The following is a 25,319-nucleotide window of genomic DNA, read 5'->3' on the forward strand; positions in this document are numbered from 1 at the left end:
TGGCTGGCCTGTGGCTCCTTCTGGAAGTGTCTGGTCTCCTGAGGACTGTTTCCTCATCTGTCAAGAGCAGGTAAGAATAGCTCCTGCCCCCTGGGCCCCACTGACGGTCACACCCCTTGGCTCTCCACGCAGCCCTATTGTTAGAGGGTTGCCCTTGAGCTGGGGGCTTCACAGAAGTGACCCTTGACCCTCATGCCGGAACTCAGGGAAAGGGGAAGTGACTGGGGCAACCACAGGAGGGCGAGGCAGCATCTCCCATGCCCCAGTTGCAGCCTGGAGCTTGGGTGAGGCCCCGGGGAGGGAGTGCAGGCATCATGGCAGCTGGGTAAGGGGGTGCCTAGCCTGCCCGGGTGCGTTCTTCCTGCCCCTGCCCATCAGGGTCTGGGGCTCTGAGGGGGCGGTGGGTCTATGAGCCTGACGCTGTCCCCTCCTCCATGACCCAGAGCACTTTGGATTCTCCAGCGATTTCCCAATCTGGAGTTAGAAGAGGAGGCTGGCAGGGAGGACTGAGGATTGCACAATGAGGCCACAGCAGACAGCCACGGAGGCAGTGGGCCAGGACCCCTTGGATCATGTCCTCATCACCCTCTCTGGCTGGATGAACTTGCTGTGGTGCGGGGGGCAGTCCTTTAATCTTCCCCTCTATGCACTGGGAGCAGCTGGAATGACCCCCTGTGACCATTGGTTCAGATCTGAAAAATGTCACCCCTGAGGCCACGAGGCGAGAAGGGGGTAGAGTCTGTCTTACTGCAGCCTCCTGAAGCCCCCTCTTCCCACAACAACCCCCCCACCCCCCTCCTACCCTGTCCAGAGACAGGATCAATGTCCAAGCCCCAAACTGGTCCCCGGCTGCCTTTCCCAAGGAGGAAGAGGAAGTTTTCAGTTCCAAGGGGCACCCCCATCTCCCCCCTGCCTTGCCCACTTGGCTGTGCCTCCCAGGCTGCAGAGCTTTGTGCCCAGTTTCCAGGGGGAGCAGGGAACAAGAGGAGAGGGGGGAGGGGGGCACACAAAAGGGAGGGAGGAGCAGAAGCTCTATTAAGGAGCAAAAAGGAAGCCGGTGCCCAGACGGGAAATTCCTGAGCTGCAAGGTCCTTTTCAGAGGGCAGGAATTTCTAGGATGTGAAACAAGGAAGAGGTCCTCTTCCCCAGCTCCCCTCCGGCCCCTTGACTGACCCAGAGAAACAGGCCTCAGATGGGAAACTGAGGCCCAGAAAGCAGTGTGACCTGCTCAAGGACGCGTTGAATGAGGACAAAGCCAGGCCAAGTGAGACTCAAGCCTGAGCTGTTGGGATCCCCACCTGGTGCCTTTAGGAACCTGGCCTGACCCAGCTTGGGTCCCAGAAAGGGAAAGCGCTTCAGTGGGAGTCCTGCAGGCCTGGGTGTGGGTTTGGACCCTCTGTGAGCCGTTTCCCCTTTTTAAGGAAGGCTGGGTGATGAGAGTGTATGCCAGGCACCAGCGCGGGTGCTCTGGCAAAGGCTGACCAGCACCCGGTCCCTTAGGGAGCCTCTTCCATGGGGGCCACCTCCCCAGGGATGTGTGTGGCCACAGTGACCCCCAGGGTGGGAACACTCTCTCCCGAAGGGGTGATCCTCTGAGCGGTCAGCCTCAGAGTTAGGCGGGACAGTCCCCAGCACCTCGCGGGAGGAAGGGGACTCCCCACAGTTAGGGGTGAGCTGGGTTGCTAGGAGGTCCTCTGAGCTGCCCGAGGTGCTGGCTCTGTGACGCTCGGAAAGTGGTCCTGAGTGCAGGGCCCCTTCCAGTCAGCCAATCAGAAGCTGTTGTCGGACAATGGGTCAGCACCGAACCCATCTTGTCCTCTGGGGGGTGCGGGTCTGGGGCCCCACTCAGGCCTGGCAACAGCCAGCCCCGACACCCCGCCCAGGCTGGTGGGAGAGAGTGAGCCCTTCCCGGACACCCCAGCTTGGCAGTCTTCGCCTCGATCAGGGGGTGCGCGCGCGCGGCACCGTACGCGGGGACCCGGGCAGCCTGCCGTCACACTCTCTCGGCTTTGGCCTCCGCCCGGGGGTTTTCCGCGGGGGCGGCGGGCGGGGCCGGCCGGCCCGACGGGGGTGGAGCCTGCGTCTATTTCAGGCGGCGCCCGGCTCTACGGCGACAGGCTCGGCCCGGACACAGTAAGTGACCTGCGCTTGCGGTGCGTCCCGTGCTTCCGTCCCCAAACTCTCCGCGCGGCCGCCCACCCGCCCCGACGAGACCCGCCTCTCCGGCCGATCCCGGTAGGGAGCGGCTGGCGCGATGGAGGGTACCCCGCGCGGAGAACCCCAGGTCTTCCGCAGTCCCCCTTCTAGGGAAACTGAAGCCCTATGGCTGAGCTGCTGTGTCAGGGTGCAGAGGGTCGGGTTAGATGCTCCCAGCGGAGGGCTCTGTCCTGGGGAAGCCGGGAGGAGGGGCTGTGGGAAGGGGCCCTAGTGTCCCTTCCTTTGCAGTAGGAGGGGCGGAAGTGGCCCAGGGCGGGTTGGGGGGGCGGCTGGCTGTATGACAGAGGCCGAGTCACTTCACCTGCCTGAGCTTGAACGTCTTCATGTTCAGGGACCAGGGAGGCTGGCGTGGACTTCAGCCCTGACCCGGGCAAGGAGAGTGAGAGTGTGTGTGCCCGCATAGAAACTGGGGGAGCTGGGTGGACCAGGGAGGTGCCCCAGGCTGTGGCCACACGGTGTGACTCGGAGCATACCCCTTCCTGTCCAAGTGTGCCCAGCCACCGGCCTCGGCTGAAAGGAATGCCTCTCCTGCCCTCTTCTGCTGTGTCCGGCCACCAGGGTTAGCCTGACAGACACTGGGACACAAGACTCAGACCCTTACTGAGGCCTGGTGGGGTGGGATTAGGCCCATCAGCTTCCCTCACATCCTGCTTTCGGCAGCACTGTGAGGTGGGGTTCTCCTCCCCATTGCACAGATGGGAAGACTGAGGTCTATGAAGGCAGGGTGGGGTCTGCTCTACACCCTAGCGGATGGTACAGCCAAGCCCACAATGGTCTCTCTTTCTGCTGCACCAGCGGCCTCAGAGTGAAGGCCTGGGTGGGGGCCAAAGGGGCTGCTGCGGACCTTGGCTGGGGAGGAGATTTTGTGCCCCAGAGGTGAGGAGGAGGCGGCTATGCCCTGCAGTGACCTGCAGGAACCAGGTCTGGAGTCTAGCGGGAGCCTCGCCCGTGGGGGATGGAGGAGGCGGGGCAGTGAGGGCAGAAGTGAGGAAGGTGGTCCGCAGCCACTCAGGAGGGCCCTCCCCCTCCTGTGGCAGCAGAGGGGAGGGTGTGCGGGGAGAGGTGGGGCCTGGGCCCAGGGTGAGGCTGAGCGGCCCTTGCCAACCAGCCGGACCAGCTCCTGTGGGTGTCCGGCATGAAAGCGAGATGGATTGGGAGGGATGCTGGGGGAAGGGATGGGCAGGGCAGAAGTGCCCAGTGACCTTGCACCTGGGGACCCTGGCTTTGGGGCTCCCCGGAGGACCCTCAGCTTGGTTCTGGAGGGGAACTTGCAGTTCAAATGGCACCGGATGGCAGCTGAGACCCAGCAGTGTAGGAATCTGCCCCGGTATCTGGTGAGGCTGTGGGAGGGGAGAAAGCCCGGCTTCCTGGCCACTGAGTGGCTCTGGTCAAGCTCGGGGCTTTGGGAAGCATTCCTGGGAGGATGGGCGAAGGTGGCTGGGCTGCTGGGAGGGCAGCAGGGGATGTGGAAACTCTGACAGGCCTAATTCCACCCCCCCACCTCCTGCCGCCTCAGTTTCCCTTTCTGCAGGGGTGGATCACCCTGTGTGCCTTGCAGGGCTGCTGCAGGGGCGAGTTGAAGTCGTGCTGTATGAGTCACGACTTGGTGTATTTACTCTTGGGTGGTGGGGCAGGCCGTGTATGGGTCACCCCAGTTACCAAGGAGGCCCGTTCTCCTCTGCTCCCCTTTCCCAGCCCTGCCCGCTCCCTCCTTTCAGGTCAGCCATGTTCCCCTCCACCGGTCCTGGCCTGGCTCACCCCACGGTCAAGGCGCTGGGGGAGGTGCTGCCTCTCTGGATGGTGAGGGTGCCCAGTGCCTGGTGAGCTGAGTTCCAAGCTGTTGACCATGGGGGCATTTTAAGCCTCTCTGAGCTAGTTACGTGAGATGAGGAAAATAACACCCCTCCTGGAAGGCAGTGCAGAAGTGATGGGACAGGCACTCAGGAAGGGCCCAGGAAATGGAAGCTTCTGTGGTGGTTACGTCACCCCACTTGGGGAGCAGGCAGGGTGCGGTGGAGCTGGGAAGCTCGTTTCCCGTCTGAGCTGCTGTGTGACCTCAGACAGGCCTGTGCCTCCTTGGGCCTCTTGTCCCTCCGACCTGGGAAAGGGCTTGAGGGGGCACTGTGGTTTCTGTAGACCTGAGCCCCCCAAGGTCATAATTGGGGTCTGGCCCTGCCTGCCTTGTGGTCCCAGTGGGAGCAGCCCTGTTTCTGCTCATCGCGTTCCCCTGGGACCCCAAGCCACATGAGTCAAGAAAACAGAGCAGGATGGAGGATGCAGCTGGGGCTGGATTCCTGCCTCAGCCCAGCCTCTAGTGCCCTGCGACTGTTCTGGACCTCGGTTCTCGCTTTGTGCAATGGGCCAGCAGCCGAGCTCTGCCCCCTCCCCCAGGATCCCCAGTGAGCCTGTGGTCCCCCTCCCTGCCCAGAGGATGGGCTGACAAGGAAGGATTTGCCAAAATGAAGTCTCCTTCTGTCTGGAGATTCTGGGAGGGCCTGCGAGTTCTGCGGAAGTGGTGTCCCAGGGGGAAAGTTGAGTTGTTGGTATCCATCTGGGCCAGGAGACAGCCAGAGCCCTGGTGGTCATACAGGTGAAAAGAGATCAACCTGGCTGCATGCTTGGGCTGGGGAGCCAGGGGCCAGTCCCCCGCGACCACTGACCCTCTCATTCCCTCCGCTTGTCAACCTGTAGGCCTGAGTCGGGGTGATGCTGAAGATGCTGACCTTCTTCCAAGGACTTCCAGGCCAGCAGCCTGTGTCCGGGGCCCCTGACTTCCCCAGAAGCGCCCAGAAGTTGCCCTCTACCTCAGAGGCAGAGTCTGAGGCTTCCATGTCGGAGGCCTCCTCCGAGGACCTAGTGCCATCCCTGGAGGCCGAGGTGGCCACAGACAGGGATGAAGAAGAGGCCGGCAAGAAGAAGAAGAAGTCGAAAGGCCTGGCCACCATGATCAGCGTCTTCACCAAAGGGAGGAAGAAGAAGGGTCAACCGAGCTTAGCAGAGACTGAGGGCGAGTCTGAGTCCAGTCTGCAGCCGCCTGCCCAGCTGCCCACAGGTAGGCGGGAGCCCCTCTCCAGGTGGGCAGGGTCTGGGCAGCATGGGGGCTCATTGGAGTGGATGCCCCGCTCAGCCGGGACAGAGAGGGCAGGGCACGTGGGCGTGAAGGGCCTCCCCTCCCTGCTTTCACCTGCTGCCCCTGATCTCAGGATCTGAGCCTGGTGTGCCCTGCCCGGGCTGGGACACCCCGCATGTTTTGGGGGGTCTCGGTCGCCGGGAGGTGACCGGGGCGGGGGGCGGGTCTCAGAACCCCAGGCCGCGCTAATGCCGCGTTCTGGCCGCAGTGGAGGAGCTCAAGGCCGACCTGGAGCGCGGGCGGCTGGAGGCGGCGCGGCCTCTGCTGGCGCTGGAGCTGGAGCTGCAGGAGGCCGCGGCGGCGGGTCGCGCGAGCGAGGAGGAGCTGGTGCGGCGCCAGAGCAAGGTGGAGGCGCTGTACGCGTTGCTGCGCGACCAGGTGCTAGGGCCGCTGCGCCGGCCGCTGGAAGCGGAGCCCGAGCGGCTGCGCCAGGCGCTGGCCGTGCTGGCCGAGCAGGAGCGCCAGGACCGCGCGACGGCGGCGGCGGCGGGGCCCCCGGGGTGCCCGGGGCTGGCGGCCACGCGGCCCCGGGGCTGGCTGCAGCTGTGGCGGGACGGCGTGGCGCAGGCGGCCGCGGAGCGCCTGAGCCAGCAGCCGGCCGCGGACGCCGAGGGCCTCACGGAGGCCGAGCGCGCCTTCCTGCACATGGGCCGCACCATGAAGGAGGACCTGGAGGCCGTGGTGGAGCGCCTCAAGCCGCTCTTCCCCGCCGACTTCCGCGTGGTGGCCACCTACGCCGAGAGCTACCACGGAGAATTCGCGTCCCAGCTGGCAGCCCTGGCGCAGTTTGAGCTGTGCCCGCGAGACACCTACATGCTGCTGTTATGGGTGCAGAACCTCTACCCCAAGTGAGCTTGGGCGCGGGGTGCTGGGCTGGGGTTCCCTGGGCGGGCAGGGCCTGGGTGTCACCAAGAGCAGGGAGTCCCCTGGGAGAACGGCCCAGGCCGGCCTGGAATCAAAGGGGCAGGGCCTCTTCTGGGCCTGCTTTGCCCCAGGAATCCTTAGTCTCACCGGCCTCAGCAGCATCCCACAGTTGGGGAAACTGAGGCACAGAGAATGGGGGCAAGGACCTCATCTTTCATTGCTGAGTTTCCAGTCTGGGTTAGGGGGTGAAGCCACCTGTGATCCAGAGTCAGGAAGGGCTGTGGCCAGGAGCAGGGGCCCTGGCTTGGCCTGGGTCAGCCCAGGAAGCCAGCTCGGAGGAGGAGGTGCAGGATTCTACAAGCCGCAGGAGGCAGCGGCCCTGCTCTGGGGCTGCTGACAGTCTAATAGAAGTAAGGGAGTCAGGCGGAGGGGAAGCGAGGACAGGCTGGGAGAGGCAGCGGGAGATGGTGTTCCTGGCAAAGGGAGCCGCCCTACAGGGCCCAAGGCTGGGCTGGGAGGCCTTCTGGGAGCACTGTGGTTCAACACCCAGCAGGCCTAGGGAGCACTCCCAGGCAAGATGGGGGGCACTGGGCCTGTTGGGGAAATCCCCATTGTGCACGGTCTCCCCTAGTGGCAGAGCTGAGTTCTGGCCACCAAGGCCTGGAGCTCTCAGTTTGGGAGGCGCCTGGTACTGCCATGGAGAATCCCTGGTACCAACTGTATTCAGATCCGGGCATCCCCTGATACACTCAGACCCCATGCATCCCTGAGCATGTTGCTGCCAGTATCTTGGCTTTCTCTGCCCACCGAAGCTGGATAAGAAAATCCGGAGACAGAGGCAAGAACACAGCAGGCTCCTGCCTCAGAACTGTGTCCCTGCCTCCATGAGGAACCTAGGGGATCGTATAGCCGGGGGCTCGCAGTCTGGGGTTGGAGATGAACAGAGGGGTAAGGATCCTGCGTGCTTCTCCTCACGCTGTTTCAAAAACAGTCATCAGGCTGGCGTTGGGTCACCTGGTAATTTGGGTCTGGCAGTCTGCTTGCTGCCATTTTGGTCCAATTTGGGTCCGTTGTCTTTTGTGGACTGTACTGAGACTTTCTTTCTATAATGCAGAAGGAGAGAAAAACTCAAAGGGGTGGTTTGCAGAGAGGGTGCTATGAAGCTGAGCCCCAGATACAAAATGTTTTGAGGGGATGATAGGTGCGGCATGTAATTCTCAAATCAGGTTTAATCTTTTGATAAAGAAACTTAGTTACAGACTGCAGATCAGGAACAGGTAAAGAACTGGAGGAAAAAAACAGCACAACACCTCTTTTTTCTTCTTTTTTCCCTTATTTTACTGCAATAAGCATGTCTGTCATTCGTACATGCTGGTTGGGGAGAGACTTAAACTGCAGTGTGGATCAGCTCGGGGCTGGCCCCAGCCTGTAGCATAAAGCCTGCAGGAAGCCTGGAAGTGTAGACCCTGTGAGCGATGTCTGAGGCTCTCAGGGATGTCAGTGGTCTCGGTTGGTGCTGGTGGGTCAGCCTCCAGCAGGGGCCCAAGGAAGGACCAGGCAGGGGTGGTGGGTGAGGAGTCAAGGAGAGCAGGGAAGCTGGCCCAGGGCAGGGGATGCAGGAGAGTCCCGCCAGCCGAACCGGTTCCTTCTTGTTGGTCCTGACTCACCAGGAAGTGCCGGGCCTGTCCCCTCTGCCCCTCTACCTTCCTGTCCCGGTGACCTCTGGGGCTTTGACCTGGGGCCCCCTGGGGTCAGTGCAGCGGGACGCTGAGCCCTGAGAGGGGGACCAGGGTGGCTCCATGGAGGCCCGTGTGGCCAGAAGTCTGGGGAGCAAAGGGACACAGCGCATCCAGGCTGGGGTGGGGGGGTGGGTGCCGGGTGGCAGAATGGGCTATTCTTGAGCCTCCTGGCAGACAAAGGCCCTGAGGAAGTGCCAGGGCTGGGCAGTCCCCAGGAGGCTCTGGGACCCAAGGGAAGTGCCACAAGGATGGGTGGATATGCCTCTGTCCAGGGTGAGGTCGGGGAGGGGCAGACAGCCCTTCCTGCTGGGACTGGCCCTCCTCTGGGGGCAGCATAGCCGGTCTGGGGGTGGGGGGAGGCGGGGCAGGGCTGGTGGGATGCAGTGGGAGCACTGTGGGGGATGGTGGGAAGGAGACAGAGGGTGAGAAGGGGAGTGGGAGCCTTTGGAGCAGGACGATCAGACCGGAAATGTGGTTCTGCCCGCCCCAGCAGGGAGGAGGGACTGTTGGAGGCAAGGCAGGGAGCCCGGGAGGAGGGTCCTTGGTGTGCCGGGCGGGAGATGGGGGCTGGGCCGTGGGGTGCCTCTGGAGGCGTGGCTCGAGGCTGATGGGTTTCGGGAGCATAACCTGGAGTAAGAGTGGACACGGGCGAGAGCGTGAAGGGAGGCAGGGTGATTCCGGGGTTTGGGGCCTGGATCGAACTGAGATGGAGAGGCAGGGGTGGGAGGCACAGGAGGGAAGGCGACTGAGCTGTGTGCAGGGCTCTGGCCGGGGTGGGGCTGGGGGTGGGGGGACGGTGCTGGTTTTCCTCACGCCAGCCCGTTTGCCTACAGTGACATCCTCAACAGCCCCAAGCTGGCACCTGAGCTGCAGGGAGTCAGACTGGGGACCCTTCTGCCCCCAACCCAGATCCGGCTGCTAGAGGCCACGTTCCTCTCCAACGAGGTGGTGAGTCCAGGGCCTGTGCTGGGCGGGGCTGAGGGGTGGTGGGAAGGAAGAGGAGCGGGGGAGCGGGCAGGGAGCCTGGCAGGGATGCCCCCGTGAGCTTCACCCTACCCTGAGCGGGCCCCTCCTCCCCCCCAGGCCAGCGTGAGGGAGCTGACGGCCCGAGCTCTGGAGCTGGAGTCAAACCGCTGGACCAACGATGAGGCCCCGCAGAGGCTGGACGGCCGCTGCCACAGTGAGCTGGCCATCGACATCATCCAGGTAGCGCCCGCTGCGCTGCCTGCACCGGCCTCGTCCCTGTGGGCAGACGGGCCCGCCACTGAGCACACACCCCCTTGCTCCATGTCTTACCCATGCCCACCCCTGTCCCAGCCCTAGAGCAGGCGGGCTTCTGCTCAGTTTCACCCCCTACCCCTGCAGATCATCTCCCAGGGCCAGGCCAAGGCCGAGAGCATCACCTTGGACCTGGGCGCGCAGATAAAGCCCTTGCTGTTGGAAGAGCTGGCCAGGTTCCTCAGGAGGTGGGTGATGGGCATACGTGCCTGGAGCGGTGCTGGGGGCTGAGGGGTCCTTGCCACCACCTCTCAGAGCCCCAATCCCTCCCTTGGGCCCGAGGTGGGGATCTTAGCCAGACCAGCACCCCCTCCCTGCCCCTAGGGTGTCTGTTATTGTGAGCAGGAGTCCTTGTCCCCCTGCACCACAAACCTGGGCGCTTTGAGCCTCAGGTCATCTGACCACCCTGCCCCCACCCCGCTCAGCAAAGCCCCTGGAAGAGCAGCCTCCAACTGCAAAGATGCCCCCCGAGGGACTGAGGCCCTGGCCCCCTCTTCAGGTGATGGCCCCAGTCTGCGACCCCAGAGTTCTCATGGCTGCCAGCCTCCCCGCCTCTGCCTGCAGCTCTAGAGGGGCCTGGGGGCTCTGCCGCACCCTCTCCAAGAGCTCTGCAGGGGCCCTGGCCCCTCCTGGCTGAGCGCTGAGCGTGTGAAGCCAGTTCCGGAATGCCTACTGCGTCCGCTGTTTGCCGTGGGGCCCACGTGTGGAGCAGGAGGGTGATCGGGCAGCCGCCGAGGCTGCCACTGCCCCAGTGTTTGTGCTGCTCCTACGTGTGTCCTTTCCCTTTCACCAGCTACCAGCGCGCCTTTGATGGATTTCTGGAGAGATGCAGACAGCTGCGAAATTACAGGGCCAATGTCATCGCTAACATCAACAACTGCCTTCCTTTCCGGTAAGGGCGCTGGACAGTGGGGGGAGTCGCTGCGGCTGCTTGCCTGTGTTGGTGGTGGGGGCCGGGAAGCTGGCAGGGGGTGGGGAGGGTGGGGGGGTGGGGATGCAGAGAGGCGGGGGGGTAGGGGGGTAGGGGGGGAGGTGCCTGGGATGGGGGAGGGAGGAGGAGCGGCCTAAGCAGAGATGTTGAATTAAAATGAGCAGGGTGGAAAGGAAATACCCAGGCTTACAGCGGCAACAGCAAACATTTGTCTAGTGCCGGTGGGTCAGGCACTCACGCAAAGGGTTTCATTTATCCTGTTAGCAACCTTGTTAAGTAGATACAGTGACTGGGTCCATTGAACCATGAGCACCCTGAGCTATGGAGAGGCTGAGCCACTTGTCCTCAGTTAGAACAGGATGTGGTGTTAGGCGGGTGTTAGGTGGGAAGGCTGGGTACCGCCTAGGGAGCCTGGATGGAGTGCCTTGGTCTTGCTCCCACCGGGCCTGGAGAGCCAGCGAGGGTTCTAGAGCAATGGTTTAGGGAGATTGGCCTGGGGCTCCCGGGCTTTCTGGGTTTAGGGCTGCAGGCTGGGGGGGGGCTGGAGCTGGCGTGACCTCCCTGCCTCCTGTGTTTCCAGGACGTCCGTGGAGCAGCGGTGGCAGACACCTCCAGACCTCCAGAGGTCCCTGCTGAGGCCTCTGAATGAGCTCAAGAGCTGCGGCTTTGATACCCTGCTCCAGAGCCTGTTTGGGGACCTGAAGGTAGTCCAGCCTCCTGCCCCGCTGCACGTGCTGAGTCTAGTGCTGGGGGATGCTGCGGGAGAGACTGGAAGGGTGGGGTGGAGGGGTCGGTGACAGAAATGAAGACCTGGCTCGAGGAAGGCGCGGCACAGGGCAGCTGCAGGGAGGCTGGTGGCCCCCATGATGGGGCCGTGATCCGTCCTTGACATCACCCCCCCTTCAGCCTCGGGCTTGGCCTCAGAGGGCCGCCTTGGGCCCTGGGGTGCAGAAGAGAAGCCTCAGTGCCCCTCCCTGTTGGGACTCCACCTAGTCCTCAAGTTTGCCTGTAGTTTCCCCTGACGCCCCCAGGCCCTCCTGCCAGACCCTGCCTCCCAGCCAGGAAGCTCAGAGCCTCTGGCGGCTCCCGCCATATCTGTGGGGGCCAGGGCATCCCCAGAAACCCTTAGTGCCTGTACCGCAGGAGGAGGCGGGGGTCCTAGGGGAGGAACGGGGGCACTCCCTGCCTGCCCCCCGGGGGAGCCCCCCTTGACCCTAGTTCCCGGCAGCTGTGGGTGGCCAGGCCGTGACCCTGGATGACTCGGCAGGGCCATCATCATAGGCCCAGCCAAGCACAGGGCTTTGTTTATGCAGGAATGTATTTATTTAAGGAGGGAGATGCTGGAGAAGGCCTCAGGGCAGGCAGATGGCAGTCCTGGCTGGTCGGCCTTGGAGAAAGGGACGCAGATCCGGCCTCCACTTCCTGCTGGAGCACCCGGGGAGTCTTTAATATAACCCAACCCCTGTGTGTGTGTCTGTGCGTGCCTGTCTACTGGACTGGCCCTTCCTCTGCCGGGTGTGGCCACACAGCCTGACCCTCTCTCGCAGCCGCTGTTCAAGAGGTTCACGCAGACCCGCTGGGCTGCCCCCCAGCAGACCCTGGAGGAAATCGTCTCCGCCGTGGCCGAGAGGATGCCCGAGTTCTCAGAGCTGCAGGACTGCTTCCGGGAGGTGAGGGGGTGCTGGGCTGCTGGTGGGGGACACGCAGGCAGACGTGTGTGTGCGCACACCCGGATGCGCTTTTTGCTCTGGCCACCGCCCCTCCCTGGACCCTGGCCTTCAGGGAGGTGGTGGGTTCCCATGGCCCTGCCCGCTCGCCCACCCAGGAGCTCCTGGAGGCGGTCCATCTGCACCTGGTGAAGGAGTACATCGCCCGCCTCTGCAAGCGGCGCCTGGTCCTCAAGACGGCAGAGCAGCAGCAGCAGCTGGCGGGGCACGTCCAGGCCAACGCCCAGCTCATCCAGCAGTTCTGCACCCAGAACGTAAGCCCCCGCCCCCTCTCCCAACCTCCCATGGCGGTGGGCTGTCCTCCTGCTCCAAGCTCGTCACGGGCTAGGACATCCTCTCTGGGCCTCTCCAGACTTGATCAGGTCCAACCTGAGTCTCTCTGGGCCCTTGGGAGCACTTCCGGACAGGGCCTGCCTCTCTCAACAAGCCTGTGCCTGCAGGGCTCCCCGGCCACCTGGCTGCAGGACGCCCTCCCCACGCTCGCAGAGATCATTCGCCTGCAAGACCCCAGTGCCATCAAGATTGAGGTGGCCACCTACGCCACCTTGTACCCTGACTTCAGGTGAGAACCGGGGCCTCCAGAACCCGGGCAAGGCAGCATGGCCCTGTGGTTTCCCATTGCGGTCGGAGCCTGGGGGGGCGGTTAGAGTAAGTCCCTGAGGGTGGGCAGAGCGCAGATAGATACTGGCCACTGTCCCCAGATCTTTACAGTGGCTCTTCACTCGGTCCTCGCTGCCGCCTGGTGGGGCTGACACTCTTCATCTCCATCGTCCAGATGAGACTTGTGGGCTGTGAGGAATGTGTCCAGGGTAACGCGCTGGTCAGCCGTAGAGCCGAGACAGCAAAGCCAGGCATCCGGCTCCAACTGCATCCTCTGAGCCTTTCCTTCATAGGGGGATCCGAGGCCAGAGGGACCACGGACCTGCTGGAGGCCGTGGCACATCTGTAGTGAAGCTGGGGTCCGCCGGTCAGCCTAGGGGTCCTCAGAGGCTGACCTGTGTCCTGGGGCCTCTGTTCTAGAGTGCAGGCTCAATCCCTGACTGCTTGAGGATCTGGTGAGCCAGGGCAGTGGTCTCTGTGGGTTGAGTCCTCTGGTGTGGCTGGCCTGTCCCAGCATAGCCTGGTCCAGCCGCTGGCTGGTCTAGTCCACCTGTTCAGCCACCCATCCACTTACACATTCATCCGTCCATCTACCCATCATACAGGCACCCGCTTACCCATCTGGACGCCCATCTAGCTATCCAACCATCTGGTCACTCACTCATCTACCCATCTGTCTGTCCCACCCATCTAGTCATCCACCTGCCCACCTATCTGTCTATCCATTCATGGATCCTTGTATCCACCCAGCCCGCCAACAGTTATCAAGTGGTCTTCTACTAGCTACCCGGCTGTGTTTAGGCACCAGGATGGGAGGAGGTACAAGACAGACCAGGCCTTCTGACAGACAGATAGTCAGATGAGGGTTAGCGATGATGAGGTCATCCGGCGAAGGAGTACTATTTGCAAGTTTTAAAGATTGTTTAACCAAGGTTGTGAATGGCAGGAGGTCCTGACTTGAGAGCTGGAAAATCCTCTCTTGGGAGGTGACTTTTTAAAACAATTTTTATTGTTTACTTTTGGCTGTGCTGGGTCTTTGTTGCTGCATGAGCTTTTCTCTAGTTACAGCAAGTGGGGACTGCTCTTGAGTTGCAGCTCATGGGCTTCTCATGGTAGTAACTTCTCTTATCGCAGAGCGTGGGCTTTAGGGCTTGAGGGCTCTTGAGCACAGGCTCAATAGCTGTGGTCCAAGGGCTTAGTTGCTTGGTGGTATTTGGGATCTTCCCAGATCAGGGGTCGAACCCGTGTCTGCTGTACTGGCAGGTGGCTTCTTGATGGGGAGGTGACATGTTAGCTAAGCGCTAAGGGGTGAGAAGGAGCTGGTTCCCTCAAGGGCCTGGGGACGAGCATTCTGGGAGGAACAGCCAGTGCAAAGGCTGGACCGGGCAGGAGCTTGGCACCCTCTGCAGGCACTGTGGCCGGTGCCACCCGAGCACATTGCGTTAGGCAGATCGGGGCACCCTCGTAGGCAAGGGGATTGGCTGCCGGGCCTTGTGGCTCCAGCCAGGAGTCTGGGAGCTGGGGAGGGGTGTGAGCAGGATTGTTGGTGAGCGGGCCGGACTGACGGGACCCTCTCTTTGCCAGCAAGGGCCACCTGAGTGCCATCCTGGCCATCAAGGGGAACCTGTCCAGCAGTGACGCCAAGAGCATCCGGAGCATTCTGGACATCAACACGGGGGCACACGAGCCCTCCAAGGCCCTATTTTCGCTTATAAAGGTTGGTTAGCTTTTCCTGCGTACTGACCTGCTGAGGAGCGCCTGGCGAGCATGGGGTGCCACTCCATGTCGGGCCCGTCAGACCAGCACCAGCGTCAGCTTCATGCGGCCCCCCTGGGGGTCCTGCCTTCTGCTGCTGCTTCTGCCCAGGCCTGGCCTAGGTGTGGGCCCCGGGGCCACTGGAACTGGACAAGCCATGGCGTGTTGACCCCTCCTGTGGGGCAGGAGCCGTGGGGGGAAGCTCTGTGGATGAGAGTGCAGCTTGCACGCCCTGAAGAAGGGGTCAGGAGGGTGTGTGGCTCGGGGACCCAGCTCCGGGATCACCGCCTGTCTGCGAGGTCCTGCCACACCTGCCTGAGGACCGCCCTGCTCAGGCTGGGTCTCCGGCCTCCCCAGCTCCTGACCGGGGCCCGAGCCTCACCCCTCCTGCCTCCTGTGGTGCAGGGTCGCGTCGAGCCGGCCTCAGCCTCTGAGTAGAACAGAAGGAAGAACTGGAGGAGGAAAAAGGGAAAGATGAGCTCTTATCTTGAAGGCGTGGGGGGACTGGAAAAGGGCCTGTGGGATGAAAGGCAAGTGGGGGCAAAGCCAGTGTCCGAGCCCCTAACCCCCTCTCTGATTCCCCTCGGGTGTCCCCTGAGGACGGGCCTGGGAGGGCCAGGACCTGCTGGGTTTTCTCGGGCTCTGCCTCCCCCGACAAGGGGCAGACCCGGGGATGCCTCTGTGGGTCCTGCCCTGGAAGTCAGGCTGAGGTCCGGGCAGGGCCATCTTGACTCCTGACCCCTGGGCTCTGGGTCAGTTCCGTGTTGCCAGGCTAACAAACTTCCACAGCTTGGGAGCCTAAAACGAGAACTTGCTTTCAGTTCTGGAGGTCAGCAGTCTGACGTGGGTTTGGTGGGCTGACCCAGGCGGTTCTTCTGGAAGCTCTTGTGGGGAAGTTCCTTGCTTGTTCCAGTTTTTAGAGGCCAGCCTCCCATATATCTTGGCTCATGGCCCCCTTCCATTTCCAAAACCAGCAACGGCCAGTCAAATCCTTTTTGCATTCAGCACTCCCCTCCTACCTCCTTCTTCTGGTTTAAGGCCCCTGGTGGTGACCTTTAACCCACCGGACAATGACCTTTGACCTACCCAGGCACTCCAGGATCCTTTTCTGATGTTTAAAGTCAGCTGATTATTAATTCCACCTGACAACCTTAATTCCTCTGCCGTGGAAACTAACATAGTCACAGGCCCAGGGATTAGGATGTGAGCATCTTTATGGGGTGGACACTATTTTGCCACCCACAGCCTTCACCCATCCCCTGCCCTGTGGAGTGCCTTATCCTACCCAGGAAAGCAAAGGTTCACTCGACCTCCTCGGCCTGGGGCAGTTGAGATGCAGGCGTGACCCACCCAGCCTGTGCCTGCGGGAACGCCCCTCTGTGACTGGGTTTATAGCTGGCTCTCGTGGACTTGTCCCCCTCTTTCCAGGTACTGTGGCCAGAAATTGGCCCGAGTAGATGGTTCATGAAGGCCTTTGTACATTTGTAGAACTTTGCATGTTTGATGTTATTATTATTTTTTGATAGTATGCTTTTGTATGTTTTTTTAAGAACAAACTCTTGGTTTTTATAGCTTAATATAAAGCTGATTTCAAAAGTGGCTGTGGAGTGATTTCTCTTGGGAGAGGCTTTCTCAGCCTCTTGGGGTCTGGCAGACTCTGTCCCCCAGCGCCTCCTGCCCACCTCTCACCTGTGAGCATGACCGTTGGGAGGGTCTGCTGTGGGCCAAGGCCCCTCACTCCACCCTTCAGTTTCCTCACCTGGAGGTGGTGATCACGAACCTGTCTGACTTCCCCCGCAGTCCTTCACAGAAGAGGGGGATGGCGACATTTCAGCTTTATGCATCGGGCCCAGCGGGGACTGGCTCTTGTATTCCTGGAACTGACCTCGAAGGGCTCAGCTGTGATTACAACTGGCCCCAGCTCTCCTCCACACCCACATCCTGGCCCAGGATTTGGAGAAGGGCAGAGTCCCTGGGAGGCAAAGAGGAACCTTGGTGAACTCATTCCACAGAGCTGGAGGCGTGTGGGGTGAGGGGTTGGGGGAGGGATGACTAAGTCCAGCTGGAAAAGCCTGGACATCAGCGGCTGGAGCCAGAGGGAAGGCCCTTTGGGATGAGATGCGGGAGGGATGGACCCACTGGTCCTGGGGAGCACCCAGGGGAGTGGGAGGGATAGGCTGCCCCAGGCTGAGCTGCGAGTGTGGGCCCTGGGCAGGTTGGAGCCTCGGGGTAGGGGGATGGGGATGGCCGGTGGGTTTCAGCTGAGTTCCCCCTGCGGAGCTCGGAGCTCGGGAGGAGGGGGCAGGGGGAGGGAGGAGCTCATGGAAGCTGAGGACCAGATGGAAAGTTTCTGATCCAGGCAGATATTCATGGACCAAAGAGAATGGATTTGGGCCCCAAAATGCAGAGGGTGTTGAGATGCACCCCCCAGCCTCCCTGCAGCAAGGTGGGCCAGGGTCCAAGGAGAACAGCGGCGGTCAGAGGCGGGGCCCTGGGGTCGGGGAGCAGGCCAGGTGGACTCCATGCTGGCGCTGTGGGGGGCACCATCCATGCTGTCCCTGTAGGAGGGGGAGAGCCGCTAAGGTCCCGCGGGGTCACCAGCTCCGGCCCCTCCACCAAGGGCTCTGCATCAGTAACTTTGTGGTCATGGAAGGAAAATTCCTTTAAGGGAAGGATTCACCCCAGAGGCGCGGAGTGGGTCGCTGGGCAGAGGGGACAGAGGGCAGGTCGTGGGTGAGGGCCCCCAGCCCCGGCCCCCATCCAGGCTCCTGTGAACTGGGAGGGAGGCCATGGTCAGCAGTGGGACAAGCGTGGATGGGACCCTCCAACCCCGCCCCGTCCCTGCAGGGGGGCAGTGGGGAGGGCAGGCCGGGCTCTCCCTGAAGGGCTCACATCCCTGGGAGGCCCGGAAGGAACAGGGAGCAAGTTAATAAACAGTCCAGGTTCAAGTGCCCAGCAGATGGCGTGGGGTGATGCAGCGGTTATGGGGTGGGGCAGTCGCGCTGTGGCCACGGGCAGTACTCACTGCGGGGTGGGGACCGTGGCAGGGGACAGGCATGTGCACAGAGCGGGGAGGGGCAGCACCGGAAGGGAAACAGCCTAGGACCTGGGAAGGGCTCAGGTTTTGGGGAAAGAAAGAGCTCAAGGCAGGGTTGGCCGGGAGTGGGGAGTCAAGCAAGCCCCCCCGAAGTGGCAGGCTGGCACCGAGGGGGCCTTGGTTGGGGCTGGGCCTTGGGGTTCACTCACTCCACTCACTCCACCCCACTCACTGTAAAGAGGGGAGCACTAGAGACTCTGAAGAGGCAGTCTGCTGTGATCTGTGACTGGGAAAGAACTCTGGCTGCTGTAGGGAGAGCGGGGATGCTGTAGGGAGGCCAGGGAGCCCTTGAGGAGTGCCAGGGTGCTGAGGGAGAGGCCTGGTCTGTGAGGGCTGGGACGGGGAGATGAGACTGGCCCAGGGCAGGGAGGCAGGGGAAGCCTTATTTCCATCCCAACGGGGACTGCGGGGCCTCGAGGCCTCCTTGCAGCCAGGGGAGTCCTGGGGGGACGCCTGGGGTTTCTGGTTTGAAAGATGCGCAGGAAGGGAGGGTGGCTCTTTAGGCTGCCCAAATCTCCCGGGTCTTCCCTGGTGGGCCAGTGGTTAAGACTCAGAGCTTCCACTGCGGGGTCATGGGTTTGGTCCCTGGTTGGGGAACTAGGATCCGCATGCCATATGGCATGGTCAAAAAATTAAAAATATTTAAAAAGAATAGACTGCCCAAACCCCTAGTGTGTGGGTGACGACAGTGTCTGGCGAGGCTGACAGTCACCAGGAGCCACCCCCAAAACTACTCTGGACGTGTGATTTCACAGCCCCCACGGAGGGCCACTCAGCAAGATCAGTGAAACCCACAGAGATTCCTGGGAACCATTCTGCTCCTATGAATGAATCTTATCAACTGTCTAACATCCATGAGAAACGACAGGCAGCAGGACAGTCACTTCCATTGTCATAGCAAAGCACTGGGAACCCCCTGAGTGTGCATCAGTAGACACCAGGGAAATTAGTGCCATGGTGCAGACAGTGGAGTGCTATGTGCCTGCGAGAGAGAATGAGGAAGTTGTCTTGGTTCCAATTTGAAAATTGTCCCAACATATAATGTTGAGAAAAATAACCAAAAACACACAGTGTAGAAGAGTTGATGGTGTGCAGCCATGGATAAACAAAAGTAGAAAAAAATAGACATTTGTGTCTGCCTGAAGCTCCAAGAATACACAGAAGAATTATACAAAAAAGATCTTCATGACCCAGATAATCACGATGGTGTGATCACTCACCTAGAGCCAGACATCCTGGAATGTGAAGTCAAGTGGGCCTTAGGAAGCATCACTATGAACAAAGCTAGTGGAGGTGATGGAATTCCAGTTGAGCTATTTCAAATCCTGAAAGATGATGCTGTGAAAGTGCTGCACTCAATATGCCAGCAAATTTGGAAAACTCAGCAGTGGCCACGGGACTGGAAAAGGTCAGTTTTCATTCTAATCCCAAAGAAAGCAGTGCCAAAGAATGTTCAAACTACCGCACAATTGCACTCATCTCACACACTAGTAAAGTAATGCTCAAAATTCTCCAAGCCAGGCTTCAGTAATACATGAACCGTGAACTTGCAGATGTTCAAGCTGGTTTTAGAAAAGGCAGAGGAACCAGAGATCAAATTGCCAACATCCGCTGGATCATGGAAAAAACAAGAGAGTTCCAGAAAAACATCTATTTCTACTTTATTGACTATGCCAAAGCCTTTGACTGTGTGGATCACAATAAACTGTGGAAAATTCTGAAAGAGATGGGAATACCAGACCACCTGACCTGCCTCTTGAGAAACCTATATGCAGGTCAGGAAGCAACAGTTAGAACTGGACATGGAACAACAGACTGGTTCCAAATGGGAAAGGAGTTCAACAAGGCTGTACACTGTCACCCTGCTTGCTTAGCTTACATGCAGAGCACATCATGAGAAAGGCTGGGCTGGAAGAAGCACAAGCTGGAATCAAGATTGCCGAGAGAAATATCAATAACCTCAGATATGCAGATGACACCACCCTTATGGCAGAAAGTGAAGAGGAACTGAAAAGTCTCTTGATGAAAGTGAAAGAGGAGAGTGAAAAAGTTGGCTTAAAGCTCAACATTCAGAAAACCAAGATCATGGCATCAGGTCCCATCACTTCATGGCAAATAGACAGGGAAACAGTGGAAACAGTGGCTGACTTCATTTTGGGGGGTTCTAAAATCACTGCAGATGGTGACTGCAGCCATGAAATTAAAAGATGCTTACTGCTTGGAAAGAAAGTTATGACCAACCTTGATGGCATATTAAAAAGCAGAGATATTACTTTGCCAACAAAGGTCCATGTAGTCAAGGCTATGGTTTTTCCTGTGGTCATGTATGGATGTGAGAGTTGGACTGTGAAGAAAGCTGAGCACCGAAGAATTGATGCTTTTGAACTGTGGTGTTGGAGAAGACTCTTGAGAGTCCCTGGACTGCAAGGAGATCCAACCAGTCCATCCTAAAGGAGATCAGTCCTGGGTGTTTGTTGGAAGGACTGATGCTGGGGCTGAAACTCCAAACTTTGGCCACCTCATGTGAAGAGTTGACTCATTGGAAAAGACTCTGATGCTGGGAGGGATTGGGGGCAGGAAGAGAAGGGGACGACAGAGGATGAGATGGCTGGATGGCATCACCGATGCACATGAGTTTGGGTGAACTCTGGGAGTTGCTGATGGACAGGGAGCCCTGGCGTGCTGCAATTCATGGGGTCGCAAAAAGTCGGACACGACTGAGCGACTGAACTGCACTGAAGCTCCAATACTTTGGCCACCTGATGCAAAGAGCCAACTCACTGGGAAAGACTGTGATGCTGGAAAAGATTGAGGGCAGAAGGAGAAGGGGGGAACAGAGGATGAGATGTTTGGATGGCATCACTGACTCAATAAACATGAGTTTGACCACACTCTGGGAGATAGTGAAGGACAGGGAAGCCTGGCGTGCTGCAGTCAGACACGACTTAGCGACTGAACAACAATGTATGTGCCTTAAGGTGGCCTAGAAGAACATACCAGGAACAGAGCGTGCCTGCTGGTGAGTGTGTGTGTGCACGTGGGTGGAGGGGAGAGGGTGGGGAGGGGATGGGGAGGGAGGCAGAGGTTTTGGAGGAGATACGTCACTGTGTGTCCAACTTTAATTTTTTCAATTATTGAGACATGTGAATGTGTTGCACATTTTACAATCTAACATCTCATTGAGATGCTGTAGTTTCCAGGAGGAGATGAGACTTGTGAGTCTCGAGTGTGAGGTGGTCCAGCGATGCTGAGACTGTGGAAGTGGTTTTGTCAGTGGCCGGTGATTTTGTCCAACCAAGCTCAGTGCTCAGGGGCCGGTTGCAGTCACAGAGTGGGCTTCAAAGGAGAACACGGTTTGGGTCGGCGTCCCTGGCGGCTCAGCGGTAAAGAATCTGCCTGCAATGCAGGAGACCTGGGTTTGGTTCCTGGGTGGGGAAGATCTCCTGGAGAGGGAAATGGCAGCCTACTCCAGTATTCTTGCCTGCAGAATTCCCTGGACAGAGGAGCCTGGTGACTCCAGGCCATGGGGTCGCAGAGTTGAACACGACTGAGCAACTTTCTTCCATGGTTCAGGTCCTACGGTCACACAGAGGGTGAGCAGAGCTGAGATGTGAGGGTACCCCCACGAGAGGTTAGAACAGTGAACTGGGGTCTCAGAGGGTGGAAGGGTTGGGGGGTGTGAGAGGGGAGGGGCTGGGTCAGAGGATGGGGCCCCAGGGGGCTGGGGTGCAGGCACAGGGGTGCGGCACCCTCGAGCATCCATTCTTCTCATCAGCTCTGGACTCCACCATCTCTCTGCTCATGGTCTGCCCTCTGAGCAGCCTTCCGTGACATTGGCTCAGGCTTGTAGCTGAGCACCTTTGTGGTCTCGGATCATTCGGGGTCCAGTCAAGGACCACGCTGTAATTGGGAGGGGGCCACTTAGGGACGGCAGCAGGGATCAGAGTGTGGAGATGGCTACTGAGGATGGAGAAGCCACAGCACAGGCGGAGCCGGGGTGCTGAGGGTTGAGCAGTGCCCCAAGGAAGGAGCGAGTCTGGAAGAGCCCCTCTTCCCACCCCGACCCCCGCACAAGCTCCTGGCCTGGATTCAGGCCTCAGTGGGGAGGCTTCAGCCCCAGGAAAGTTCAGTGAGGCGCTCCGCCTGCAGAACTTGCTGGAAAGGCAGGCCCTGGGATGCTAGGTGAGCCAGGCACTGGTAGGTGCTCCGCTCGGAACCTGCTGCAGAGCCTCCTGGGAGGTGGTGGGGGCAGCGGTCCAGGGCGAGATGCGCCAGGTGGCCGCCAGCAGGTGGGTGTGACACAGACGATCCCCTTCCTGCTTCATGGTCCCTCCGGCACCCGCCACTGATGAAGCTTAGCACTCTGCAAGGGAGAAAATTCCAAAATCCTCACGTAGGGCAATGACAGAGGAGTTTGGAGCTGGGGCACATGGACTGATGACAGGCGATTGGCTTCCAGATGCACCTCCTGCGGACTCAGCCTCCCGTGAACGCTTTCACTCAACGCCATCCACCCAGCCTTCCCACAAGCGGGGGTACTCTCTCTTCCCCAGAATGAGGATGTGCTGTCCCGGCTGTGCTAAATGCTTCCCACACTCAGTCACAGCCCCCTGGATGCTCTGTTACCTGCAGTCTGAACTGTAGAGTTAACCTCCAACAGACGGCAGGTACAATCACAAAGCCAAGGAGAGACAAGAGGGAAACAGTTCGCAAAACAGACAAACACATTAAACTAGCGAAGACTTGGAGAAGGAAATGGCAACCAACTGCAATGTTCTTGCCTGGAGAATCCTGTGGACAGAGGAGCCTGGTGGGCTATTGTCCATGGGGTCTCACAGAGTCGAACACAACTGAAGCGACTTAGCATGCATGCATCCATTGGAGAAGGAAATGGCAACCCACTCCAGTATTCTTGCCTGGAGAATCCCAGGGACAGGGGAGCCTGGTGGGCTGCTGTCTATAGGGTCACACAGAGTCGGACATGACTGAAGCGACTTAGCAGCAGCAGCAGCAGCAGCAAAGACTCTCAGGCGAAGCTCTCACAGCCCTAGTTTCTGTAACAGCTGGGAAGCCATGTCTCCTTCTCCCGTTACTCATTCTTCTTTCCTTACTCAGCCTGGATTTCCCCCACCCGCAGCCAGAACCTTAGCTGGTGGGCTGGCTGCAGAACAAGGAAGTGATGAAATGACCTGAAGGAAGGTCCCCGAGGGGTCTGAGTCCTGGCTCTCCTGCCCTGCTATGGTTGATGTGGTTTTCCATTAGCCCTTCCTGCAGGTTGTAGAAATTGTCAGAAGAGCTCCAGAGAACACCCTGCTCTGCAGGCCAGCCCTCCCGTCCTCACTGCAAAGTGGCCACACAGTGGACCCCGGGAACAGAATTGATCACGCCAGCCATAGAGCAATCTCTTGCCGGCCTTTTGCATAATGAACCCCAAAGAGCCAGGTGGTAGTATTGCCTTTCAATTTGATAAAGCGGCTGGGTGCCCCGTGGCTGCAGTATTCCCCATGGAGGACTGAGACCCTCAAGTCAGCAGAGCTCAAGGTTGGGGGTAAGAGAGGGTCCACTGCAGCTCCACTCCCTGGCCCTGGACCTGTGCGTTTTGAGTACTTATTTATTTATCTGGCTGCACCAGTTCTTAGTGGTGGCATGTAGGATCTAGTGCCTCCACCAGGGATCGAGCCCTGCCTCCTGCATGGGGAGCTCAGAGTCTTAGCCACTGGACCACCAGGGGGGTCCCTGGACCCATGCATTTTGCCACGGCAGAAACAGACCCATGTAACTGTCTCTGACCCAAACCCTTATGGAAGCCTGTGAAGCAGAGAGAGCCTTGTCCTTCTTGGATGTTGTCGCCCATCTGGCACCACAACTGAATCTTCCTTAAGTCACTCAGCCCCTCCATTGGGCTGGTCACTTCCAGATGTGCAATGAGACCAGTGAAGTCCATGGCCGGGAGCCCACACCGCTGCACCCCCTTGGCTGTGACATGAATCCCTCCCTGAGAAGCCATGCAGCATGGAGAACCATGATGGCAGATAAGGCATTTTGTGAGTCCGTGAGTCGTGGTGCTGATGAGTTACAGTCAAGGAAGCCAAGCCACATCTCTGTCCAGAATGCATCTATTCCAGGAGGATGAATCATGGCCCTTGCATGATGGGAGAGGGCCAGTGTAAGCCACCTGCTGCCAGGCAGCCGGCTGCTGTCCCTGGGGAATGGTGCCACCAAGAGCCAAGTGCTGACCTCCGCCACTGTGAAGATGAGGCACTGGGCAGTTGCCAGAGCTGCCTGGGAAGAGGAAGTCTGTGCTGCTGACCCCAACAGAGCCCGCATCCCTGTCACCATAGCTGCTGTGTTCATGGGGCCATAGCGAACCCACTGGGGTGACTGGGGGGAAAGAAGCTCTTCTGGTTTGATTTGTGTCCCCCTCCCCACTTCATATTGAAGTCCCGATGCCCAGTACCCAAGAAAGTGACCTCATTTGGAGACACCTAATCAGCTAAAATAAGGTCATTACGGTGGGTCTTAGTCCAATATGACTGCTGATCTTATATCAGTAGAAAGGTGAGGGACTTTTCTGATGCTCCAGTGGTTGAGAATATGCCTTCCAATGCAGGGGACATGGGTTCTATCCCTGGACCGGGAACTAGGATCCCACATGCTGTGGAGCAACTAAGCCCTACACAGTGCAACTGAAGAACCTGCATGCCGCAACCATGACCCAGCACAGCCAAAAATAAATTAATTAATATATATATTTTAAGAGAGATTTGGAAACACACACACACATACACAGAGAATACATGTGAAGATGAAAGCAGAGGCTGGGGCAATGCTCCTACAAGCCAGGGAGCACCAAAGGTCCCCAGAGAGCCTCCAGAAATGAGGTGAGAAGCATGAACAAATTTCTTGTCAGCACTCAGAAGGAAGCACCCTCGCAACAACTCCTGGACTTCTAGCTTCCAGAACCGTGAGACACACACTTCTGTTGTTCACCCAGTTTGTGGTACTTCGTCAAGGAAACTCGAGCAAACTATCACAGAGGTTGATGACAACCACACAGACCTGAGTCCTCTCACCTGATTAACGAATCGCTTCCGAGGTGGATGCCCTCTGATACGCTTTCATGCGGGGAACAGATCTGTCTGCCCACTCTGAGAGGTGGTCCATCTACACACTTCTTCCCCAGGCTTTCTTGTCAACAAACCCCCAATTCTGTGTGGTGTCCTCCAACCAAAGTGTTAGCCGCTGTCTAAATCAGTGTAAATCCGTCTCTCTGGCCATCTCTCCCTCTACACATAGTAGACAGCCAAACATGTTGCTCCAAGCTCTGCAGCCTGGGCGGATGCCGCTTCTCCAGCATCCTTCAGGGTCGCTGCTGAGTGGGGCTGCAGAGCAGCAGCCGTCCACTTCCAGGGAGACCCAGCGTGTCGACAGACGCTCAGACAATCAGACTTGAGTTTTTCTTACTCAACAGCCCAAGAGGCCTTAGGCATAGGCTGAGAGAAGGGAGGCGAGGCGATGCAACAGGAATTGGTGTTGGAGTCACTTTCTACTCTTGTTACTAGGTTGGCCAAAGAGTTCATTTGTAGCATCTTCCAGGAAAGCCCAATGAACTTTTTGGCCAGTCCAATGCTTATACCTCCTGGGCCTGCCTGAGCTTGAGTCTTTCATTCAGACCATGTGATGATGGAAAAGCTACTGGACACATCAACCCTTCTGGCTAAGTGGGTCTAATAACACTTAGCTCCTGATGGGAAACTCATGCTGAGTGGTCACTGGGTGTCCATGGATGGGGATTCAGTCTCCACTGAATCCCAAATGCAAACCAGAAGCTGTTTCTCAGAAGGAAAATAGTCAGCTGAAGAAGACAGCAGAGGGTTGCTCCAGAGATCTGGCTGCGCTTTTCCTACAGATGCTGTCATGGGTATTTTGAGCATCACTGGATCTGCTGGATTATAGGTGGTAATCTATACAACAGGCAGAA

General features: G+C 59.0%; 1 protein-coding gene across 2 annotated transcripts; it reads left to right on the top strand.

Moving 5' to 3' along the window:
- Window positions 1-2,043: 2,043 nt before the first annotated feature.
- TNFAIP2 (TNF alpha induced protein 2) lies at window positions 2,044-15,837 on the top strand. 2 transcript variants are annotated; one of them, XM_055556140.1, is made up of 12 exons: window positions 2,044-2,133; window positions 4,909-5,269; window positions 5,556-6,195; window positions 8,784-8,898; window positions 9,034-9,156; window positions 9,316-9,416; window positions 10,022-10,120; window positions 10,740-10,863; window positions 11,707-11,829; window positions 11,985-12,140; window positions 12,327-12,448; window positions 14,071-15,837. In XM_055556140.1, the coding sequence occupies exons 2-12, from the start codon at window positions 4,924-4,926 to the stop codon at window positions 14,210-14,212; spliced, it is 2,091 nt and encodes a 696-aa protein (XP_055412115.1). In that variant the 5' UTR covers window positions 2,044-2,133; window positions 4,909-4,923; the 3' UTR covers window positions 14,213-15,837. The 2 variants fall into 2 exon arrangements, with proteins under 2 accessions (XP_055412115.1, XP_055412114.1); XM_055556139.1 differs by having other exon boundaries at window positions 2,121-2,235.
- Window positions 15,838-25,319: the final 9,482 nt, after the last annotated feature.

The sequence above is a fragment of the Bubalus kerabau genome, chromosome 19, assembly GCF_029407905.1.
Source record: "Bubalus kerabau isolate K-KA32 ecotype Philippines breed swamp buffalo chromosome 19, PCC_UOA_SB_1v2, whole genome shotgun sequence".
Classification (NCBI taxonomy): domain Eukaryota; kingdom Metazoa; phylum Chordata; class Mammalia; order Artiodactyla; family Bovidae; genus Bubalus; species Bubalus kerabau.

Excerpts from the sequence above, each read along its gene's own strand:
- TNFAIP2 (XM_055556140.1), top strand. The coding sequence starts at position 4,924 with ATGCTGAAGATGCTGACCTTCTTCCAAGGACTTCCAGGCCAGCAGCCT. Across the intron at positions 8,899-9,033 it reads CGTTCCTCTCCAACGAGGTG|GCCAGCGTGAGGGAGCTGAC; the intron begins GTGAGTCCAGGG and ends CCTCCCCCCCAG. Across the intron at positions 12,141-12,326 it reads AGCAGTTCTGCACCCAGAAC|GGCTCCCCGGCCACCTGGCT; the intron begins GTAAGCCCCCGC and ends CTGTGCCTGCAG.